We start from the raw sequence: 23,894 nt of genomic DNA on the forward strand, positions 1-23,894 counted from the left end.
AAAATACATTTTGTGTTGGGAAATAAAGGCAAAAAAGGGGGAATCAGCAGGGTTAATACACTGGAAATGTTGTAGTAAGTAAAAACTGCTTTCAAAAAGGCTGGAGTTACATCTTGCATCTCACAATTTGTGAAATAAGAGAAAAAATGGATTTAGTATTTGGCTAGAGATGAAAAAAAGAGCAAGAAAACATTGGAAGTAGTTCACAGTTTTATAAGGTTGTCTCTGTTCCCCGGCTTCTCCAGAAATAAGAATTGTCGTCTGGCTCAAGTTCTATCCTAATCTGAGGCACAATTCGCACTGGGGTACATGGTGGGCTGTAAGAGAGAAAAGAGCATTTTAGATCGGCTGTGTTCCTTAACCAATGTGAAAATGATATTGCTGTTGGCTATGCAAAATGAACATTTCACAGTATGTTTATCTAAAACATGTTTTTATAGGATTTCTGTATAAACTATTTCTCAGCCTTTTACTATTTATGTTAGAAAATATTATACAGTGAGTAATACATATGGATAATTCTCTCATTTGTCCTGCAGAGTGCTTACAATTACCGCAATAAAGGAACAAATTAACATTTGTAAAACAATGAACTATAAAGGAACATTTATTGTGATGGCAATACAATTATTGTGATGGCATTTTGATGCTATAAAGGAGACAGACATTTTTCATACAGTACCAGGAGAGTGAAATCGACCTTTGCCATTTAAGGCCAGTGGCCAATATATCACAGGAGCACAACCACACACTACACTTTTACCGTGCATGGCCACACACTAAATGTAGTTTGGACATGCTGGCATTTGCCCGATGTGCCCAATGACCAGTCCAGACCTGTTTTTATTGAAAGAAATTTGAGGTTTCTTGTAAGGTAATCCCACTTTTGGGGAGCTCTGTATGAGAAGGTGCCTCCTTGGGCTTCTTTTTTACATGGAATTATGAATCAATTGCATGATTCCATGAATGTGTGGAGAGTCATACTCACACCCTGCTGAGCCATCAAGATAGAGCCTACCTCCACAAGGTAATCTGGAAGAGTTGATGCTGGCTGGTACCCTAAGTAAAGCTGAGAGCAGTGCAAACTAATAATACACCACTGCTCCAGTTACTGGACTTCTTACTGTTTTCACCAGTTGTCAATAAATGTTCATTAACATGACCAGAATTTCAGGACATCAATATCTGATTAACAATTAATTTGTGCCACACAGTAATATTATACCTTGGCATTTGTGACCGGAGAAAAGGTATCTTTTCAGCATGACGTGTGTCGTTCAAGGAATGTAAATGGTTTTTCTCCAGCTAAAAAGACAAGAAAAAGTTAAGAACATGTACTACCCTACTTTCTGGCTATTAACTTGCTGTGAGATATTATTTAATTCACAGATAAAAGAAGGTACGTCATTCCAGATCAACTCTTTAAAGAAATCTATTCCATCTTTTCCATCAGCAGTATCACTAGTGGGGAAATGATCAGCTCAGTTGAAACAGAGGGCCGACCATTTTGCCTGACATTCTTTGAACCATTAAAATTAAATTCAAATTAACTATTTTATGCAAAGTTTATTGAAAACGGCATACTTTTCATTTTGTGACTTGGATGACAAATCTAAACAGGTGTTAAATCACTCTGCCTTTAATATCAAAAAAACAGATCTATATTTGGGCAGCTTATCTGTGGGGCCTTATCAGTCCGGAACGCGGGCCGCAATTGGCCCTCGGGCCGGACTTTGGACATGCCTGAGTTACATGAATGTTTCTACTTTCAACTGAATCTGTTTGTTTTTTATGGTCAGCCATGCACTTTTGAGCATCTTAGGCCAAACCAAGGTCCACTTCCAATGTCAAGTTATTGAGTCCTTCCTAACTTAGACGTTACTCAGTAACTTAAAATAATACTAGCTAAGCATTATTGCATAGAGGTTTCAGTAACTCTACTGGTACTTTTTGTAACCGGTTATCAAATGTATTTGATGATACTCCTAAGACCGCTTACCACAAGAATACAGAAGTGTAACTGGATCAATGTTTTTAAAGGAGGAATGCATTCATTTACCTTATTTTTAAAAAATGCACACAGGCTTAAGTATGTATGTTACTCATTATAGAAAGACTTAACAAAACTAGTAAATAGGGTGCACTGTAACTCCTGTTTATTTACAAAAACATTTGCCTTAATGTGCAAATCTACTGAGTAAATGCAAACTTGTACCCACAGGAATAGCAGTCAATTATTTTTTCGCCTACTGTGAAATGCTTTCAATGGAGATAAGCTCATTGCCCGACTAATACTTTAATTCCATCAAAGATTTCTTCATAGCAGTAATAATATGCTTATAACACAGAAGGAAACCATTAACTTTCGGTATGATCACCAACGTGCATTAAAAAAGCATGCGTCATGAAATATTGTATACGCATGAGCATCACAGAGGCAAAACAAAACATTGTCAGCATCTAACTGGAAAACAGATCAATTCAATACCACTGTGACACAAAAAGAGGAATGGAAATCTCTCTTACGGACATCAGACAGACAAAACACAATGGATACAGTACACGATTGACAAGCCTCGGCGCTCTATAATTGTCCAAAAATCAGATGATGAGATGATGATTTTGAGTACTCTTTTCATTCTAATTATTGAATGAATTATTAGGAACCATGAGAACACAAAGCAGTACGAGACAGTGGATGTGATTCTGAAACCTACAGGACTATTAATGATAGAAACAGCAAAGTACAGGCATGTTACTGGTCAGTAAGGACTAATGAAAAGATGAACTATTGCAATATAATTAATGTCAACTCATGTAATAACATACACAAACACTTAGGATATTAGAAGGTGAAAGATGAATTCAACCGAAGAGAAGAACGTTCTGTTAACTTTCATCAGAGAGTGGTCTTTCTGTAATCTGTCTATTGAATTTGGAATATTAAAAGGCACATTTGTTGTATATAAGACAAATGAAGCTTGACTGTAGACCTATTCAATGATGAGTTAACTTCTAAACACAAAAGAGAGATCTTTGTGGGGAAACGAAAGCATGAAAGGTGAGCAAGTAGCCGAACAAGGATATTTCCAGGTATTTTTGGTTATTGTTGAGGTGGGCATGCAAGAGGTTAGATCTACTCACTGTCACCAGGTTTGCTATCACTTAGAAATGGTTCCTTCTCCATGATGTCCATAGGAATTTTAATACTGGGGACTTTTTCTGTATAGGGGCTGTCAGACTGTGAAAAAAATGTGTAACACACTTAGAAACAAAAGTACTACTACATAATTTCCCTAGAGTGTCTGTTTTTCACCCTTCCAAAGATGAGAGAGATGAAAGTATAGTTGAGGACTTGCTGGACTTGTAGTCTTCATACACTAATTGGAGAACATTTCTGGAATCTTCTGGTTGTCTATGCCTATAATAGTCAATCACGCACTAGACAAGTGACCTTCAACCCTATAATAGGCAAGTTGCCAACTGTAAAACGCCATTTAGATTTTGGAAAAAAAACATCTGTGAAGAAAATATGACTTGTAAAACTATGCACCAAATGTTAATTTTTTTTCTTGTGTTTTAATGAGAGAAATATAATAATTATTCCCTGTGTGAAATGGGAGATTAACAGGTTCAATATCAAAACAGGACTGGTTATTGGTATAAATATTTGCACAGTGTGAAAATATGAAGCATTCTTGAGCCAATATACCAAGTATATGCATTGTATAGTATTGTTTATGCTAACTTCTCAAAGAAAAAAACAAAATAAAAATAATCCAGATTTTGTAACAAAATGTTTAAATAACCAAAGTGAACCTCCTGTTTATTAAAAAAAATAGGAAAGTTAAATTTTAATGAAAAAAAATAAATACGTTTACTTGGAAGAAGAACCTGCCTAAAATGCCAACTTATTCTGTACTGAAAAATTTAAAAAAAATGAATTTATACCAAAATCTATTTTATTTGAATTGCCTTTTTGTTTAATTTATATTTTTTCCCTTCACGTTGCTTTTCCCAATCAATAGATACTGTTGCTAGGACATAAACCACCAAATGACTTAATTACAGTAACATTACCATATATACATATGTCCTTATAAGCAATATATGGCAATATAATAACCCATAGCAACTTAGTCCTTGGCAGGTCTACCCACTGAAAGATGAATAGATGTCATAAAACTGAGATAGATTGTACTACTGTCAAAACAATATTGTTTTCGTATTACTATGTTATTTTTTGTGCGCATATATTTATAAAAAGGTCAACAACCTCTTATCCTGGCATTGTGCTAGAGAAAATTCAAGAATGTCTTAAGTCTACACTTTCCCCCAAAAAATATAAAAAAATACTGTTGTTTTTATTGACGTCACAGAATTTTAAAATCTATAACGACCCGTTAATAAAAAAGTCAATAAAAACAAAGGTCTAACACATTACAACTTGGAGATTATAGTAGTATATATATATATATATATATATATATATATATATATATATTCTCAGTGGCTGTTCTCAGTGGCTAAAAAAAAAATATTATATATATATTATATATATATATATATATATATTAGCCACTGACTAATTTTCTGAGCCCCTCATTCTCCAGTTAGAATAAATAAGATACTGGCTGGGAAACACTTCTTAATTTCAACAATTAACTTTGGCCTAATTCTGAGAAGTCTCTGTTGGAAGTAGGATATGTCCAAGCATTAGGCTGGCAAAATCCTGAGACTGTAGCAGCTGAAAATAAAACACAATCTTCCAATTAAAGATTTTTAACACTTATGTACATACTGTTCTGTTTAGATTTCTAATGAATTGGTTTACTTGAAGACTGGTGGTGATGTATGGCTGACATCTCATTTATAAAAGAGTTTGTATTAATTTAATAATTTGTATTGGTTAAATAGCCCATTTATCACTTATTTGGTTATCCTGGAAGCAATAGCCTGAAAGTAATAATCATGGAATCTTTATATATGCATATACCTACCCAGAATCCCTTTGGGATGGGGAAAACATGTCTTTAGGCATGCTTGGTAGAAATTGTTTAGTGTTTGGCAATGCTTTCTTTCCTCTCACTTCTTAACTGTAAGTGGAAGGGATTTCTACATAGGAACATTCATCAGTTATGGAGTTAATACATCCGTTTTCTTTGCTTGTTTCCATTAATTAGATGGCAAAATTAAAGGTTTAAAGGCAAAAATCTGTGATGCATTCACACAATATTGTCATATTCATTTTGACTTCTAATGAAACAACATTACACACCATAATATCTATGTTGGTAAAGTAATAATAAATTGGGTATATCCATGTAAAATGTGGTTCTAGATACATATAAAAACAAAAAACATTTGAATTACAGTTTACTATAATTGTGTGACTTTCAAAAGGAGCTCCGACCATGTTTAGTAATTGTTATCTAGTCAGCCTTATCAAAGAATGTATTTCTTGTTTATGCCAAATTAAAAGTAATGTTCCACAAAGTTCACTTTTTATGGTTTATATTAATTTTGCAGGCAATTACCCTTGGCATAAGTATTGAAGCTAAAATCTACATCCTTCCAGCATGGAAACAAAAGCAAATTGCAGAAAACCAATTAAAATTATAGTGCAAAACTATGGATAACCTATGTATAAAGCTAAAGGGAAAAAAAACCTGTGTCCATTACATTAGATTATACTATTTAATGCTTTCATTAGCAAGCTAAAATGTATTACTTCAATGAAAACATGAAAGTTAAATCCCAAAACCAACTATAGACAGACAAATTTTAAAACGGGATTATAAAAACTGCCTTTTCATATCTCATAATCATCCAAAGAGTTGACTTTTTTGGAGGATTTTGTACTGGGTGGCGTGCATACTTTAATGTAGTAAATGTTGGCAACAACATGAAATTAGTGGTAGCAGAAGGCAAAAGCTCCCAATGCATGTAGTAACTTTGCAGATTATGGTTTGAGATGTTTTTTTTTACTAATCAGTCCCCTAAGATTAGAAAAATGTTAAAAAACAAAATATAAAAAACACACTCTCTGTTTGAATTGCATCTCTCTTTACGAATGACGTCTACACAACAGTAATTAAGAAATTGTAATTCTTACATCTTCATTGTCACTGTCCAAGCTGCCTTTCTTCTTTTTCTTCTTCTTCTCGTCTTCTTTTTTCTTTTTGTCTTTCTCAGGAATAACATCATCAAGAAAGCCGAGGTCATGTTGAGAAAAGAGGTAGTCCATGGCCTTTCTTACAGCCACAAGTGCAAGGATCTAAAAGACAAAGGTAAATAGTTATGGAGTATGGCCAGAATGAACAAAGTAAAAATTTGCTTGCTCCATTTTGCAAACAATTTTTTTTTCCAGTACAAGCTAAGTTATTCAAATTCTCTTTACATGTTTAACTGAATCTCATTTAAAATGAAAAAAAAGATTTAAAACTCCATGTGCATCAAGCTGGGCTAGGAATGAGACGGCACCATTAGACTCCTGGGCATTCGTCCCAGCAGCCCCACACTGGTGGTTATCACTCCAGCTTCAAAGGATTGGCAGTGAAGGGCAGTACTTAATTTGCCATTTTTCCATACAAATATTATGGCAAATTGAAAAATAATGTTTTTTATGCAAAAAAAATAGTGACTTATTGCTGATTGGATTTATCCATAACCGCATGGTGTCTTTGTGTTATACACTTGAATGTTGATAAATGAATTAGGACGTTTGGAGCTTATTGTTGCTTAGGGTAACATAGTGTTCTTTAACTATTACAATGGACCACAACAATACATTATATACAAGAAACTCCAGTGCACCCAATTAAAAAAAAAAACTTAACTAGGCCTGATTAGTGCCCCTGTGATTCAACTGACAGAGCTAAATTGTATCTTTACATAAAAAGATATGGCCATTATATAGCCAACGCATAACCTGACTCTTTTTAAATCATAAAAATGAATTATGTGTAGGGTATCAATAAAGGAGAAGGTAAAACTGGATGGCAGTAAGACTGGTACCTGTTTCAATATCAGAAGATGAAACAGTGAAGAATCATGCACTCGTGCTAGTCAACTAGAAAGCATGTCCCACTCACCATTACTGGGAATATGATAGCAGCCACGGTGGATTTGAGGATCCAGAGAAGGGCCAGACACAATATCTGGATGAAAGTGAAAAGGTGTACTCTGCGCAGAGGAACGTGACGTAGGTAAATAAAATCTGGCTGGTGCTTGGCAGGCATCAAAAGCAGCTTCAGCCGATCCATAAACTGCGGAAGGACAGAAGGACTTTGACATTTTGTGCTGTAAACAGGATCTACCCCAGATAAAAAGGGGCAAGAGTTGTTACACAGAAATAGAGAATTTATTAAATACTAACAAAAGTATGTGTGTATTCAAGCAATAATCACGTTGTGAGGCAGTATTAGGGAAAACAACACAGTATGATTCTTGTTTTCACTCTTATTTCTTATCACTCAATATTTTTGCGTCTGACTTCATGCCCAGTCCAGCAGAAGACAAAAAGGCCCATGATGTATAGTATGCGTTTATAGCTGATTTAATTGAGAAAGCTAATTTTTAGAATGCTGTCTTCAGCACCTAAAATTTGCTGCTTAAAATGCAAAATCTGCTACTACAGTAGGTGCCAATTTACAGACAATTAGATGTCAGCAAAATATATAGTTAGTGCCACAGCAAGTATAAAATAATGTAAGGCCATGGTTCACAACTCCAGACATGGATGAATGAATGCAGTTTTTTGCATTGCAGCGTGAGCACAGGCATCAATTGTGAAAAAATTATTTAATTTCTTGTTTTCAGGTAAGGAAATTCCAGGTCTGTTTGTGACCCTCAACGCCTAGAGTTGAAACCACTGACACACAGTTCTTGTTCTTGAGAAGACAGGGTATATGTTAAAATGCATCCAAATTCTGATCTTCGGAAACAATAATAGGCTGAAGGATTAACAGTGTGATTAACCAAACAGAACGTCTCTTTTACTCAATGGGTCACAATGACATTTATTCGCAGCACACTAATACCAAGTCAACTATTCAGGCAACATACTATAGAGAGGACCACGCAACACATTGTGGTATGTTCTCACAAATATTAGTTATTTTAGTTTTTCATATATGGGCAGAACAAACGCAAAATAAGCTAGTGTCTTAAAGCTGTTTTCCCAGCAGTTTTCATGATTGGCATTTACTAATATATTTGCATTAGAGATAGTGACTAAACCATAAAGCTATATTTTAGGAGGAACATTGTTGATACATTGATACATAATCAACAGTTTTTAGACAATTGCATAAGCAAATAAAATCTAACGCAACATGAATAATTAAGAAATTCTAGTTTATTGTTAGGCATCTCATGAATGATACATTTTGATTGAGACTTGTCTGCATGACAGATAGGGATTTTAACCACAATTGAGATGTACTAGACAACTTTGCATCCTAAATCTTGCGGTATAGTAAATAAAGCCCACAGCTACCTTAAGAAGCGATGGTACACATTTTAAGAGTATCGTCTTAAGAACAAATACATGAAACAATTCCTACCTGGACTCCATTGAGGGAAGCAACACCCATGTAGAGGAAAACACCATAAAGAACCGGCATCGGGATGAACTACGGCAATGAAAGAGGAGAAATCGTTTTAAAGATTAAAAACTACTTTGTGTATACAACCAATGTATGCACTGTTAACAGAAACAGCTATGCAAAAAGTATGTGGCTGTTGATCGCATCATTTGTTTCTTACAGGACCAAAATCCATTTCTCTGAGACCTCTGACTAAGCATGTTTTCGATTGTCAAACATTCTAGGGCTGTTTTTAATGGACGGAAAAAGAACAGTGGTCCTGGGCCCAGGTTTAGCTTTGGGGCCCATATCAGCTCTCTTTTCAGGCCATTAACAGTTATCATGGCCTGGATGCCCACCCAAATATGAAATGTTAACCTGGTGCCCTGCAGCAGAAGGTATGCAGATTGTGTATGGAGGAAACAATTAAGGTAGCTTGCTCCGGCTTCCATTAGCATATGAGCTAGTGTAGGTGTTAACATATATTTAGAAACAATATTAATAATAAATGAATTAAATGAACTTTAGACTCAGATCATTCTTACTGAGTGCTAGATTATTAATAAAATAATGAAAGGGGTGATCAGACAGATCTATACTCTATACATGATCTATTAGGCAAACTACCTAAATCACTAAATGGTTGTTTCAGGCCCATAATGTACTGTCAAAATAACCTATTGGGTGTTTTTCTAATAAGGCGATTTCAAGGTAGGTAAATAAGGCAAACCACTAATTCACACATTAATCAACTGTATCCAAACATTACCATTATAAACAACTTCACATTTATCCTGTGTTCAGCAAATTCCATATGGTATTTCATTAGAGCTTCATGCTTCTAACAAGATGACTAACATCTCATTACTGCAGAAATTACTTTGCACGATAAGAAAATTAAGCCACTTGCCAATTCCTTGTGACCTTGACAACAAAGCCGTGTGTAATATGTCACGTGCCACTCATTTACATGGTAGGTTTTCTGAGGAACAGGTGTTTTTTTGGCGATATTATTCACACCTTTGTTAATTCCCCTGTATGAAGCTATGATGGGAGTGAGTAGGATACTTACAGAAATTAACTATGAAAACAAAGCCCTAAAAGCCATAAAGGCGTCTCATTACCTTTTACTACATACCAGCCAATATATAGTCAATGAATGCCAATGACTGATTAAAAAATGTTACAGCCCAGAGCGGCCTTTAAAATTTAGTGTGACAGGTTATACCCCTAAAAGTACTACCTGGATTCCTCCATATACGTTTTGTAGCTTTCTAATAACAAACCACTAATAGAATAATGTCTGGAAGTTCAAAATTCATAAAAGCACCCTTGCAAAGCTAATGTTTACGTATAAAAGCATTCGTCAGAAGGGATTGTTATGTGTTTTAACAGGCCAAGCAGCAGTTACTTGAAGACACAGCAGGAAGTATCCTGTGCAAAGGACAATTGCCTTCCCCAGCTAATAAGCCTAAAGGTAGGTAGTATAAGCATGTATGTTTCAATATTTTATTTATGTTTAAAACTATGGTATCCCATACAGAGGTGTATCTTCTGAAAATAGCCCTGTCCAAATATCTAAAACCCATTTATTATCCCCTGCTGCCCATATATATATATATATATATATATATATATATATATAACATCCAAAAATAGTTACCGGCACTCCAGGGACTTCTTTAAATAATCACTCCAGAAACTGCAGTTTCTGGAGTGATTATTTAAAGAAGTCCCTGGAGTGCCGGTAACTATTTTTGGATGTTATATGATTTGCTGTTGCAGCTATTTGGCACCGGGCTAAAAAAGTGGTGATTGGTGTGCAATTGTTGATTTTGGACTTTATATATATATATATATATATATATATATATATAAATATTAGTCCCTGCTGCCGATAGCAGGTATAGATCAACACACAAACCCAGATCAATTGAAATTCACTTGTGATCTCAGCACTGAAGGTATATATCAAATAAACAGAATCAGACATACAAATCCTGTATTTACAGGTATACAATAATAATATATGAAACGTAGCATCGCATGTATAGATCAAATAAATACATGGAAACAGCATTGCAGGTATTAATCAACTGAATAAGACATATTAACCCTGTATTTGCAGGTATACATAAATCAGGGCTCGACAAATCCCAGGCGCCAGGTCGCCATGGCGACAGAGAATTTTGTCCTGGCGCCTAGGTTTTGTCAGCCTCTTACATCCATAAAAAAAATGTCACCACACGGGGGCGCTGCTGCTGTCTGCCCAGGAGTCTGGGCAGACAGCACAGCCACTCAGAGCCCGCCCCCGAGCCTGAGATCACTCCCACGGAGTGATCCTGTAGGCTGAAACCGCGGTTGCTGCAAAACCAGCAATCGTGTTATCAGCTGCCACAGGCAGCATCAGGTAAGGGGGTTGTGTGTTGATTGGTTCCCCACACAAGTGTGGGGACCTGACCCAACACCCCCCTGCTGCCTGATCGCTCCATGAGAGCGACAGTGCAGCGTTAACCCCTTCAATGACGCGATCGTGGCATTTAGGGGTTAATTCCCGTTTTGTACGGTGCTCTGCTGCTGGTGGTCTGCCTGGAAGCCCAGGCAGACCAGCAACAGCAAAAACGAGCCCCCACAAGCCCTTTGATGATTCCTGTAGGCATGGAAGCCTACAGCAGTCATCAAAGACTCCCCTCCCTGCAATGGCTGGTCTATAGACCAGCAATTGAGTCCCAGCTGCCAGAGGCAGCTTCAGGGACAGGGGAGAAGGTTCTTTGGTCTCCACATGAGTGTGGACACCAGCCCCAACACCCCCCTGCTGCCTGATCACTCCATGAGAGCGACAGTGCAGCGTTAACCCCTTCAATGCCACACTTGTGTATGACACATTCGTGGCATTGCAGGGGTTAACATTTTTCCCCACAAGCTTGTGGGGACTAAATATCAGTCAATGCTGTGCTCCAATGGAACATCAGCATCGAAAGAGTTAAAAAAAAAAAAATTAATAATAAAAAAAAAAACAGCACTGACCTGAAAGTCCAGGGTGCTTCCAGGTCAAACGCTGTGAGTTTAGTAAGTGGGCTGATGATGATCCGATCACTCCTAACCAACTGTTAGTTTAAAAAAATCCTGGCTCCTAACTTTTTTACCTGGCGCCTAGATTTACAACAAATTTGTCAAGCCCTGACATAAATAATGTATGGAAACATAGCACTGCAGACAGTGGCGTCGCTACAGGGGGGCAAGGGGGGGCAATTGCCCCCCATAGGTTATTCCTTGCCCCCCCTGTTGCCCCCCCGCCGAATTTGAAACCAAAGCATGGTGCCGTCGCTAGCAGTCCCAGTCAGGTGCTAACGACGGCACCATGCCGTCACTAGCACTATCTTACCTTGATGGAGGTCTGTGGACCTCCATCACCACCTACCCCGGCGATCTGCCCCTCACACTGAAGGGCATCACCGGGGCCACCCGATCTGCCCGGTGACGTCTCGCGCAATGACGCGATGACGTCACCGCGCAACTTTATTAACAACTGACAATTGTCAGTTAAAGAGGTGTGGGGGCATGCTGCTTAGATGCCTGTATCTCAGGCATCTAAGCAGCTACATACCCCCAACATATACCATTGGAAAGGTAATCGCCTCACCTTTCCAACGGTATATAGATTGTAAAAAAAGAATAAACAATATTAAGTAAAAAAAAAATAAAAATGTAAAAAAAATTATTTGGGGGTCTCTAAAGGCAGATAAAAAAAGATCAAAATTGCCTAGAGACCCCCAAATTTAATTTTAAGTATTCTAGCTAAATGATCACTGTGGTAGCCAATGTTACCACAGCGATCATATAGCTATAAAAAGTCACATTCCCTTTTTAAAAATGGCCGATACTAATTTTTAATCCTATGATCCCTTTGATCATGGGGTTAAATTTAGCCAACGGTAGAGGGAGGCAATTTTTGAAATCCTGATAAACTGCAAATATTATTAAAATCAGCCATTTAGCCCGTGCGGTACGTGAGTAACCATCTCATCCCTGGAGCGCCTTGCATTTTTACGGCAAAACTTATTTTTGCTGTAAAAGTTATTTTTTTTCTCCCTTTACCATCATTTCTTTGGGATTGTAAGGGGAAAGTATGGCGTGTGCTTCTGTGAGTGAATGTATGGAAAGAATGGCGTGTGCTTCTGTGAGTGAATGGAGATATGAAAGGCGTGTGAATGATCAGTAATTAGGGTTGAAGCCTTGACGTGGCATTACTGCTCACGTAGGAAGTTAAATTATGGCACAAAAAGTACACATTTGCAAAAACAACATCCCTTGGCGCATCAAATGAGGGGCTGCATGTGTTTCTAGTACAAACCTGGAGTGTGCAAGACACAAATGAACATGTCGCTATGGATAGAAAAAACATATTTTCAAGCCAAAGCGACATATTCCATCATTATTTGTGCACTCAACTTTTGTCCTACAAATACATGTAGTCCATTAATGTGGATGAATTGTCTGAATGAGGGAGAGCATGAGTTAATATGTGGATGAATTGTCTGAATGAGGGAGAGCATGAGTTAATATGTGGATGAACTGTCTGAATGAGGGAGAGCATGAGTTAATGTGATTGTGTGTATCATAGATGTATAATTGTGGAAGGGCAAAGATGGCACTAGCAGGAGGTTTGACCCTTGGGGACCAAGATGGCACAGGCAGGGTGTATATGGGACAAAGATGGCAAATCTTATGTGTGTTATCTGGGTGCTGGCCAGGTTCTATGTGGGCAGCGTGGTTGGGGTGTGCAACCTGTGATCTATGCCTGTAATTTAGGGGTTTTAAATATACCTTTAATGCCGTGAATTCCAATTGATCTGTACCTGCAAAGCTGGGTTTTTGTGTTATTCTGTAGATCCATATCTGCTATGCTATGTTTCCATACATTATTTATGTATACCTTAAAATACAGGGTTTGTATGTCTTGTTCAGTTGATTAATACCTGCAATGCTGTTTCCATGTATTGATTTGATCTATACCTGCGATGCTACATTTCATATATTATTATTGTATACCTGCAAATACAGGATTTGTATGTCTGATTCTGTTTATTTGATATATACCTTCAGTGCTGAGATCACAAGTGAATTTCAATTGATCTGTACATGCAAAGCTGGGTTTGTGTGTTAATGTGTTGATCTATACTTGCTATCGGCAGCAGGGTCTAATATTTATATATATATTTATATATATATATCGACAGCAGGGACTAATATTAGGCCCTGAAATCATTTAGTGGAAAATTTAAGGTATTGTGTTGTTTAAAGGATTTCAAGGATTAGTCGTACTAAATTGTGGCTTCAGGCTTCCCATGTTGAATGATCAAGTATTGTATTGTCCAATAACAAAAGTATCATTCCATAGCACATTACTTTTGGCAATATATATATATATATATATATATATATATATATATGTGTGTGTGTGTGTGTGTTTTTTCAGTGGTATGATTTAATGGTGGAAATTATTAATGCCCCCCCCAGTTTGACTGTGGTATCTTGTGTGCCCCCCCTATATATTGTTTCTAGAGTCGCCACTGACTGCAGATATGGATCTACAGAATAACACAAAAACCCAGCTTTGCAGGTATAGATCAATCGGAATTCACATAAAAACACGGCATTAAAAGGTATATTTAAAACCCCTAAATTACAGGCATAGATCACAGGTTGCACACCCCAAAGCTAGCCCTCGCGTCCACACTGCCCACATAGAACCTGACCAGCACCCAGATAACACACATAAGATTTGCCATCTTTCTCTCCCCAAATAGCCCATCACAAGTCAACTTTGTCCCCAAACAGTCTGGCCTGTGCCATCTTTGTCCCATATACACCTTGCCTGTGCCATCTTGGTCCCCAAGGCTCAAACCTCCTGCTGGTGCCATCTTTGCCCTTCCACAAATATACATCTATGATACACACAAACACTTTTACAGTCACTCACTAATTCACACTTTAATTCAGACAACTCATCCACACATTAACTCATGCTCTCCCTCATTCAGACAACTCATCCACACATTAACTCATGCTCTCCCTCATTCAGACAATTCATCCACACATTTACTCAAGCTCTCCCTCATTCAGACAATTCATCCACACATTAACTCATGCTCTCCCTCATTCAGACAATTCATCCACATAACGCATGCTCTCCCTCATTCAGACAATTCATCCACATATTAACTCATGTTTTCCCTCATTCAGACAATTCATCCACACATTAACTCATGCTCTCCCTCATTCAGACAACTCATCCACATATTAACTCATGTTCTCCCTCATTCAGACAACTCATCCACATATTAACTCATGCTCTCCCTCATTCAGACAATACATTCACATATTAACTCATGCTCTCCCTCATACAGACAACTCATCCACATATTAACTCATGCTCTCCCTCATTCAGACAATACATTCACATATTAACTCATGCTCTCCCTCATACAGACAACTCATCCACATATTAACTCATGCTCTCCCTCATTCAGACAATACATTCACATATTAACTCATGCTCTCCCTCATTCACTCAATGCATCCACACATTAATTCACACTCTTTACTTATATCTACCCCCTCTCATTCCCTTATCACTTTCTACCCCCTCTCCTTCCCTTATCACTTTCTAACCTCCCTCCCTTATCACTTTCTAACCTCTCTCCCCCTTTGTAGTTCTATCACCTTGAGGTCCAGCGTCGGGAGCACTAGGCTTCTGTCTTCGGGTGCCCGCTGCTTCACTGCTGAGAGCTGTAATATGACGTCATATTTTGGCGCTCAGCAGTGAAGCAGCGGGCACCAGTGAGCGGCTTTTAAATGGCGCCTATGGCACGAGCCATAGGTTCCATACCATAGATACGCCTCTGACCCCATATTAAGGCTACCAAAACTTGGTGACCATATTTTTACTTTTTATTTATATAACACAGACATACACAATTGAGAGACAATTTTCTGTCAGCATGTGTCCATCGAAGTAAATGTGAGTAGTTATCACTATATATAAATGATTTAATAATTATGGGGTCTATTCATTAAAGGGGGAGTTGACAGGAAAGTTGTGTTTCAGCTCCTTCACTTCACTATAGTATGAAGAGCCAACCCCATTAAGCATTTGCTGCAGGTTTAGTGTTTAGCTGGCCCTGTATAATGTATAGCTAAACCAAAGAGATTTCTTCAGTCTATTTACACGTTAAGTTGCACATTATACAGGGTCAGCTCAGTCCTTCTTGCTGGAGGAACCTGCTGGACTCTTCATATTGACAAGTGAATTGAAGTTAAAAGCCACAACTTACCATCCAATTCTCCCTTTGATGAATAAACCTCATTTTAAGTAAGCCATTTGTGAATATGCGGGAATGTCCGCCTGTTGGTAGAAGTTTGACACACATATATTTAAAATGCTGTGACTTGGTGCTATGTGATATGGATTTGAGCACAAATTCCAGCAGCCACAAGATGGCAGTGACTTCACATCAGGTTCAACAAACCCGTTTACTCCTTTCACACCCAGTACAAATAGCATATAGCACAGACGTAAGCAAAACAGAAATGCATCATCAGATAGGTCCTTAACCTCGCAATAAGGACAAATAATAATTAACTGTTTAAAAAAGGACGCCATTTATATATCTTTTAAATTGTAGTTGTTTTCCGTCTCTAGCAACATTTGGATCTAGCTAAGACATGTAGACATTTAATTAAAATTCTGTAAATCACTGTATATACTGTAAATCAAATGAATTAGAAAGACATTTGCTTCTTTTGATGTGCATTAAAAAAGCAATGTCGTTTCCGGTACCATGCAGGTATGATGAAATTGTAAATATTACATATGTACATAATATAGCCGTTTTCCAAAGCTGCGGAGTATGGTAGAGCTATACGAATCAATAAATAATAAAATATTCTTTCTTAAAGAACTATGCTTGCAGTGGAAAAGACTGATTTGGGATAAAATGCTCTCCAAATTTAGTGAAATGCTACATTTATAATGAGTCTGACCCTATGTAATTATAAGGGAAACAACCTGTTTACAAGTGTCCACCCAAAAAAACTGCCACCTGAAAACACCCTCTTCTGGAAAAGTAACTTTTTTTTTTTTTTTTTTTTTTTGAGTATTTTCACCGAAATGATTCTCTAAATTCAGTTCCTACCCTATTGCCTGCATTCTTTATATACAAAAAGAAAGTACTATTGTTAACCACAACATAAAAGATCCTATATAACCTGATACCACTGCTTGTCACTGTGGCAAAACTGGTTCTTTGTTACTACAGCTGTTGCAAAAAGCAAGATGGACGCTGCGATTAAAGAGGTGCGAGCGAAAAAGGAATCTTGGCTCCTTGTTAGTCAATAACGGTCTGGTGGTTGTTGCATTTGGTATATTCAAGGGAATTTATTTCACTCTGTAACACTGCGTTATTAATGTTACCAAATGTAACATGTAGCTTGCACAGTGCAGGGCTCTGATCCAAAATATCGAGGAACAGCACTATGGCTACCTATGACATGAATTGACCTTGAAAGATACCGTCAGTGACTATTGTAAATAAGTCTGTAATGCATTAAAGTATAAATAAAAAATAACAATTATTACTTATTGATTTATATAGCGGCACTACTATGGGCAAATAAAAATATTGCGTATATTTGTTTACATACATGCTGATGAATTAATGTTGTGTTAAATCAGATGTGACACTAAATAAGCCCATATAATTGTGTCTACAAATAAAAATAAGCAATACATGTATTTTACAAACACACCTTATGTGCATCCCATTGGAGCGACCATCTTAATTTTATGTTCCAAGGATATGGATGCTTACCCATCCCCATCTATCCGCTATTGTTAAGCTGTTGGTTGCTCTTAATTGGTACAAGCAGACTTTGTAATGGTAAAGTGAGAAGGAGAGAGAACTTTTGAAGAAGTTGCTTGGGCCTACCACAGGATGCTGGTGATCTAAGCTCTACTTTGAAGATACAATTTTAAAACTATATATCTCCAAAATTACACTGATTGACTAACACAAGCAACCGATTATAAAGGCAAATTAGCTCTCATAGTGACAGCCAGGCTTATGGGTTTCTTGCATGAATTGTTAAATTAGGGTTTTAACCCCTTCAGGACCGGGATTTTGATACTAACGTGTCGCTAAAGGACCGGAGCCGTTTTTGTGTTTTTGCCATGTCTTTCTTCAACTGTAATTTCTCTCTTATCAATTGGTGCACCCACACAAATCATATATTGTTTTTTTCAGCACAAGTAGGGCTTTCATTTGAAACCATAGTAAGCTGGGTAGTACATTGTTTTGTTTGAAAAAAACTGGAAAAAGTGGGGAAAAAATGAAAAAAACGCATTTTTTTACAGTTTTGTATACATACAAATTGTACACACATTGAACCAATGGGAAAAAATTATCCCAAATATATTCATTAACTTGTCCTGATTTGGAAACCACCCAACATGGCCAGGATTTTTATCTATTTTGACCAGTATAGGGCAAATATTGCAAGGCATGCATCACGTTTTTGAAATGTAATTTTTTTCAAATTTGGCATGGTAGTCTAATAACTGCAATAGTTATCGCAGATACTGATTACCGCCCCAAAATTATATGTTTATGAACAGTAGATAAGTCAAGGTGTACAACTAGGGTCATTTTGACACTTTTCAAACAGGGATTTTATCGCCAATTGCTGCCAAATTTTGAGGTATTTTTATATTTTTTTGGGTTTTTTTGCATATGTTGCAATGTTGCTTTAGATTTCATATTATATTTTGTATAGAATATGTGCAACTGCAGAACAAAACACCATATTGTGTTCACCAACATCCCCCGGTTCCAACAAGGCCTCACATGCATGGTTCATGCATTTTTTGAGGAAGCTATGAGGGCAAAACTGGAATATGCGCATTTTCGTTTTCACATTTGGAATTTTCAGAAATTGGTTTCCTGGGCCCATATCCCATTTGGGACATTTTGGAAGCCCCCTGCTGTAAATTACCCCATAAAAGTATATATTTATGAACAGTAGACAAGTCAAGGTGTTCAACTAGGGTAGTTTTGACAGTTTTCAGCTAGCCTTTTCTTCACTGATGTCTGCCAAATTCACGGAAAATTTATTTTATTGTGTTTTTAACGCATACATTTCAATGTTGCAATTTATTTCTTGCACAGCATATGTGTAACACTGGAAAAAAAACACCACATTTTGTTCACCAACACCCCCCGGTTCCAACAAGGCCTCACATGCATGGTTCATGTATTTTTTGAGGAAGCTATGAGGGCAAAACTGGAACATGTGCATTTACATTTTTTTAAATATTTTTTTTCATCAGATTACTTGTAAGTGACAGGTTTAGGCCGCTGACATCAATCAGGGAGACCGATCAATAATCAGCGACTTAAAATGTCACCGACAAGTGATCAGGTAATAATTATGATTTTTTCATTTATTAATAATTTCTGTTTTTTCATAATTATCCTAGATGACCCCTCTCTCTTTGTAGAGCAGGGTCATCCGTGGGCTGCCATAATGATCCGATCACTCCTATTGGCCAGGAGCGATCTGATCAGCCCAGCATTTGACCTGGAAGCACCCTGGACTTTCAGGTCAGTGCTGTTATTTTTTTTTTAATGATTATTATTATTTTATTAATTTTTTTTTTATTTTTTTTTTTTTTTTAATTATTATTATTATTTTTTACATTATTTTTTTTAACTCTTTCAATGCTGATGCTCCATTGAAGCACAGCATTGATTGATATTTAGTCCCCACAAGCTTGTGGGGACTAATATTAACCCCTGCAATGCTGCGATGGGGGTCATACACAATCGCAGCATTGAAGGGGTTAATTGAGGAAGAGGGGGGTAGGGGGGGGGTCTGGTCTCCACACTCATGTGGAGACCAAAGAACCCTGTCTCCCTGTCCCTGAAGCTGCCTCTGGCACCTGGGACACAATCTCCATTAGACTGGAGATTGTAGAGGAGGAGTCTCTCTGATCAGTCCTACAGGACTGATCAGAGGACTTCTGGGGGCTCGTTTTTGCTGTTGCTGGTCTGCCTGGGCTTCCAGGCAGACCACCAGCAGCAGAACCCCCCAAAAAACGGGAATTAACCCCTTCAATGCCGCGATCGCGGCATTGAAGGGGTTAACGCTGCACTGACGCTCTCATGGAGCGATCAGGCAGCAGGGGGGTGTTGGGTCAGGTCCCCACACTTGTGTGGGGACCCATTCAATACCCCCCCCCCCTTCCCTGAAGCTGCCCGTGGCAGCTGAAACCGCGATTGCAGATTTTTCTGCAATCGCAGTTTCTGCCTAGAGAATCACTCCGTGGGAGTGATCGTGGGCTTGGGGGCGGGCTTAGACAGGCTGTGCTGTCTGCCCAGGACTCCTGGGCAGACAGCAGCAGCAGCGCCCCCACGATCACCGCGATTGTGGTGATGTGGGGGCGTTTTTTGGAGGAGACGTACCTGGTACGTCCCGGTCTACCGGTGACTGTTAACCAGGAAGTACCAGGTACGTCCCGGTACTGAAGAGGTTAAGAGAACACAACTAAGGCTTTCCAACAGTCTCACAATGGTTTCCTTGACTGAAAGGACCTAAGCTGAGCTCTTGATATATTTTGCTATCGATGCACTGCTAGACAGGAAGCTCAACTATGCTTGTATTATTTTAACACTTAAATATAGGTCACATAAGTGAACGTAAATTGTGCAGAATATATCCATAGTATCATTGTGTTGTTTAATTTGCATAATAGGAAAAAAACTAGATTGGACAAAAGCCAACATCCTACTGCACACATATACAGGTAGGACAGGTTTCGCTGGTTGAAATAATAACATAAGGCAACAAAGCAGTTTAGTGTTTCCATAAATGAATCTACTGGAAATGTTACTTAATTGCAGGGATCGCCAGCACATCTCAAGATGTTGAACTTAAAAAGTCCCACGATTTTCAAGCAGCCAGATTGAGAATCACGGGTGCAATATTTCAACAGCTTACATGTTGGCTACTTATGCAGAGATGTGACTTTTAGAGTAGATGCAAACAGGACTCTTTCTCTTTGTTGCCCCCCTCCACATGCCATGCATTTTTCGGAATTAGACTGCCAATATACTGCCAACACGGGCATTGACCTCTTGTGGGAATCCCTAACACATGGCAGAGTCTTCCAGTGTGAGCCTGGCAGTTACCAGACATACTTCGAGACACTGGGGAAATTTTCTGGGTTAACAGCTAGCATCCCACTGGCCCAAGTGCTCCAGGTAACTGCCTGGATTAAAATGTGGATAACAATCAGATACAGGGGCCCTTAAATTACTATTGGTATTTTTTTGACTCCCCAAATGCAGACACGGTCCCAAATTAAAATATACTTAGTAATCTTATTTACCTTTAATATAGGAGCCATGAAGACAGACACACCGGTCAAAATGAAAACTACGGTTCCTGTAACCCGTTGTTCCCTGAATAGAAACAAAAAAAGTACATCTGAAAAATGCATACATGACTACAGATACATGTGGCATATATAAGTAATCCATGCACTGAGGAATATCTACTAAGAAAATGTCAACTCTAATGGAAAGGTTTTAGACATGAGTCAAAACATCATAGTCACCATTTTATTTAACAGTAAATTTACCTGTAGCGACCAGTGTCAGGCAGCTGCTGCTAAGGCAAATAAAATCATGGGGTGCATCAAAAGGGGCATAGATGCCCACGACAAGGAAATAATTCTACCACTGTACAAGTCACTAGTCAGACCACACATGGAATACTGTGTACAGTACTGGGCACCAGTGTACAAGAAAGATATAGTGGAGCTGGAGAGGGTTCAAAGACGGGCAACCAGAGTAATAAGGGGAATGGGAGGACTACAGTACCCAGAAAGATTATCAGAATTGGGGTTATTTAGTTTGGAAAAAAGACGGCTTAGGGGGGACTTAATAACTATGTATAAATATATAAGGGGGCAGTACAGAGATCACTCCCAGGACTTATTTATACCCAGGACTGTATCTATAACAAGGGGACATCCTCTACGGCTGGAGGAAAGAAGGTTTCTACACCAGCACAGACGGGGGTTCTTTACAGTAAGAGCGGTGAGGTTATGGAACTCTCTGCCAGAGGAAGTGGTGATGGTAAACTCAATAAAAGAGTTCAAACGGAGCCTGGACGTGTTTCTTGAAAGCAATAATATTACAAGTTATGGATATTAGATTAATAGGGACAGAACGTTGATCCAGGGATTTATTCTGATTGCCATATTTGGAGTCGGGAAGGAATTTTCCCCCTGGTATGGGGCAATTGGCATCTGCTTCATAAGGGTTTTTTGCCTTCCTCTGGATCAACACAGTAGGGACACAATATGTATATAGGTTGAACTTGATGGACTTTGGTCTTTTTTCAACCTTATGAACTATGTTACTATGTTACTATGTTACTATATGTTGCTTTTTTTTAATCAAACACTGTACTCTGTACTTTGGTAATCATTCAGTAATTATAATTATCTCCCTCTACTATGCCAAAAAGATGGATGGTATCAAGTACCTCACTCCCAAAAACTTGGGTTGTTCTCCAGGCGCTGATGTTTCCGTCTCCATTTTCAAGCTGTCAATGTGTGCGATTGAAATGACAGTAGCGGCCACATACCAGGGGAGTGCCATGAAGGAGCACACTATCATCAAAACAGCTACCCAGAACAGGTCCAGGTGATATCCAGCTCCTTTCTAAAGACATCAGAGAAGAACTTAGATCACAAGGGCAAATCTTTTTCATGAAACCTTTGCAAGAGAGGTGTTTTTTTTAATGGTACTCAGCTCCTAACCCCTGTCTGACATCACAGTTTCAACGGCTAGACCATGGATTTCACCTGAAGGTGTACATGGGCCAAACTAGCATGGCAGGTATATAAAAGTGAAAGACTTGGTAAACTTAATAGTTTCAAATAAATTACAAATACATTTATTTTTATTAAAGTATACAGAAGACAAAAAGAATTAGCAGTTATCCTCTGGTTAATGTAAATTTATTATTTACTATATATACAGATGTCTGCCTAGATATTAATAAAAAAGTAAAGCACATATTTATTATTTATCCTCTGCAGTTGAACTGTTAAATGTAGCCTTTATTGTAATAATTTTGCTTAGTTTACTACAGTGAAATAACAGAGACCCAAAAAGAGAAAAGGACAGTAAGTGCAATGAATTATCCTTTGTGCCGGCTCTTTGGCTTAGGAGCAGATATTGTTTCAAGATCTAATCGCTGATGGCGCACAGCAGAATTATTTAGGTTAGGATAGCTTACGGGAAATCTGAGGGTTCAGGAAGTTCTGGGTAAAGTTTCACACAAAAAAATCTCAAAGAACTGAATGGGGCTTTTGACAGTAGAAGTCTATTTATTGTGCACCATACAATGATACCTGGGTGGCACTGACATAGTCTTTATGTTGTGGGTTTTGTCATGCCTCTCAGTCACTAATTGCCCAGGAAAATGATCTCATGTTAAGATCTTCAACCGAGCACCACATTATACCCACTGATCTGCAGGGTCCACTTTGTTACATCTGAGGAATCCCGGAAATGTATCTTTCTCAGAGAGCATGAAAGCTTAGATTCAAAGAATCGGATTTCCAAAAATGCGAACATCTGTTCAGCAGAGTATGGACTGAACATTAAAGATCTTTTGTGTAATCTTAATTTTTTTGAACCTACTGTTAAATGTTTACCCTCGAAAAAACATGTCTGTGTTTATGACAGTATTCTTGCTATTTCTAGCTAACTTTGCAGCAAAAGGCATTTTCTTAGCAAATACATTTTCAATAAATGTGGAAGTCTGGTTATCTTTTTGCTACTTGCACAATTAATTTAATGACTGCTTAAAAATTGGCATTTTCAAAATTTCTTATGTTGAGTAGGACAGGATAAATTAGCAGACCAGTGGCATGGCACAAGCCAAATCAAGGCTTGGATCATCAAGCCACTTACAAGCTCAACTGTGGAAGGCAAGCTCTTGCGTTGTATGGAGTTAAAAGCACTATAGAGAAGGAGTTTAAACTCCAGTTCACACTTCTTCACTCTTCATGAGCAGAGCCGAGCCCAACCAGGTTCGCAGATATATTGTTCATTTAGATTTGCATTTATATATAAATTTCTCCCCTGATGATTTTTTGCTCAGTACCCAACAACTGTATGTATTGAGTCCAATAGAACAGGTATAGTTCATATAGTGGCCCCAATACAA

The 23,894-nt window shown here is 38.0% G+C and overlaps 1 protein-coding gene across 2 annotated transcripts in view; it reads right to left on the reverse strand.

Moving 5' to 3' along the window:
- Positions 1–211: 211 nt before the first annotated feature.
- The window catches only part of LOC149278049 (electrogenic sodium bicarbonate cotransporter 1-like), a 93,461-nt gene continuing 69,778 nt past the window's right edge, over positions 212–23,894 (reverse strand). Inside the window, exons 18-24 of one of the 2 annotated variants that reach the window (XM_089502451.1) lie at positions 22,200–22,378; positions 21,037–21,109; positions 8,568–8,636; positions 7,095–7,268; positions 6,116–6,277; positions 1,226–1,305; positions 212–317 (exon numbers count right to left, since the gene is read on the reverse strand). In XM_089502451.1, coding sequence (XP_089358577.1) covers positions 212–317; positions 1,226–1,305; positions 6,116–6,277; positions 7,095–7,268; positions 8,568–8,636; positions 21,037–21,109; positions 22,200–22,378 — 843 coding nt within the window. Of the gene's footprint in view, positions 318–1,225; positions 1,306–3,144; positions 3,242–6,115; positions 6,278–7,094; positions 7,269–8,567; positions 8,637–21,036; positions 21,110–22,199; positions 22,379–23,894 lie in introns of those variants that run through there. The other variant, XM_089502452.1, reaches the window with a different exon arrangement.

This window comes from Sceloporus occidentalis, unplaced genomic scaffold, assembly GCF_023333645.1.
Source record: "Sceloporus occidentalis isolate IW3139 unplaced genomic scaffold, rSceOcc1.0.p SCAF_203, whole genome shotgun sequence".
NCBI lineage: Eukaryota > Metazoa > Chordata > Lepidosauria > Squamata > Phrynosomatidae > Sceloporus > Sceloporus occidentalis.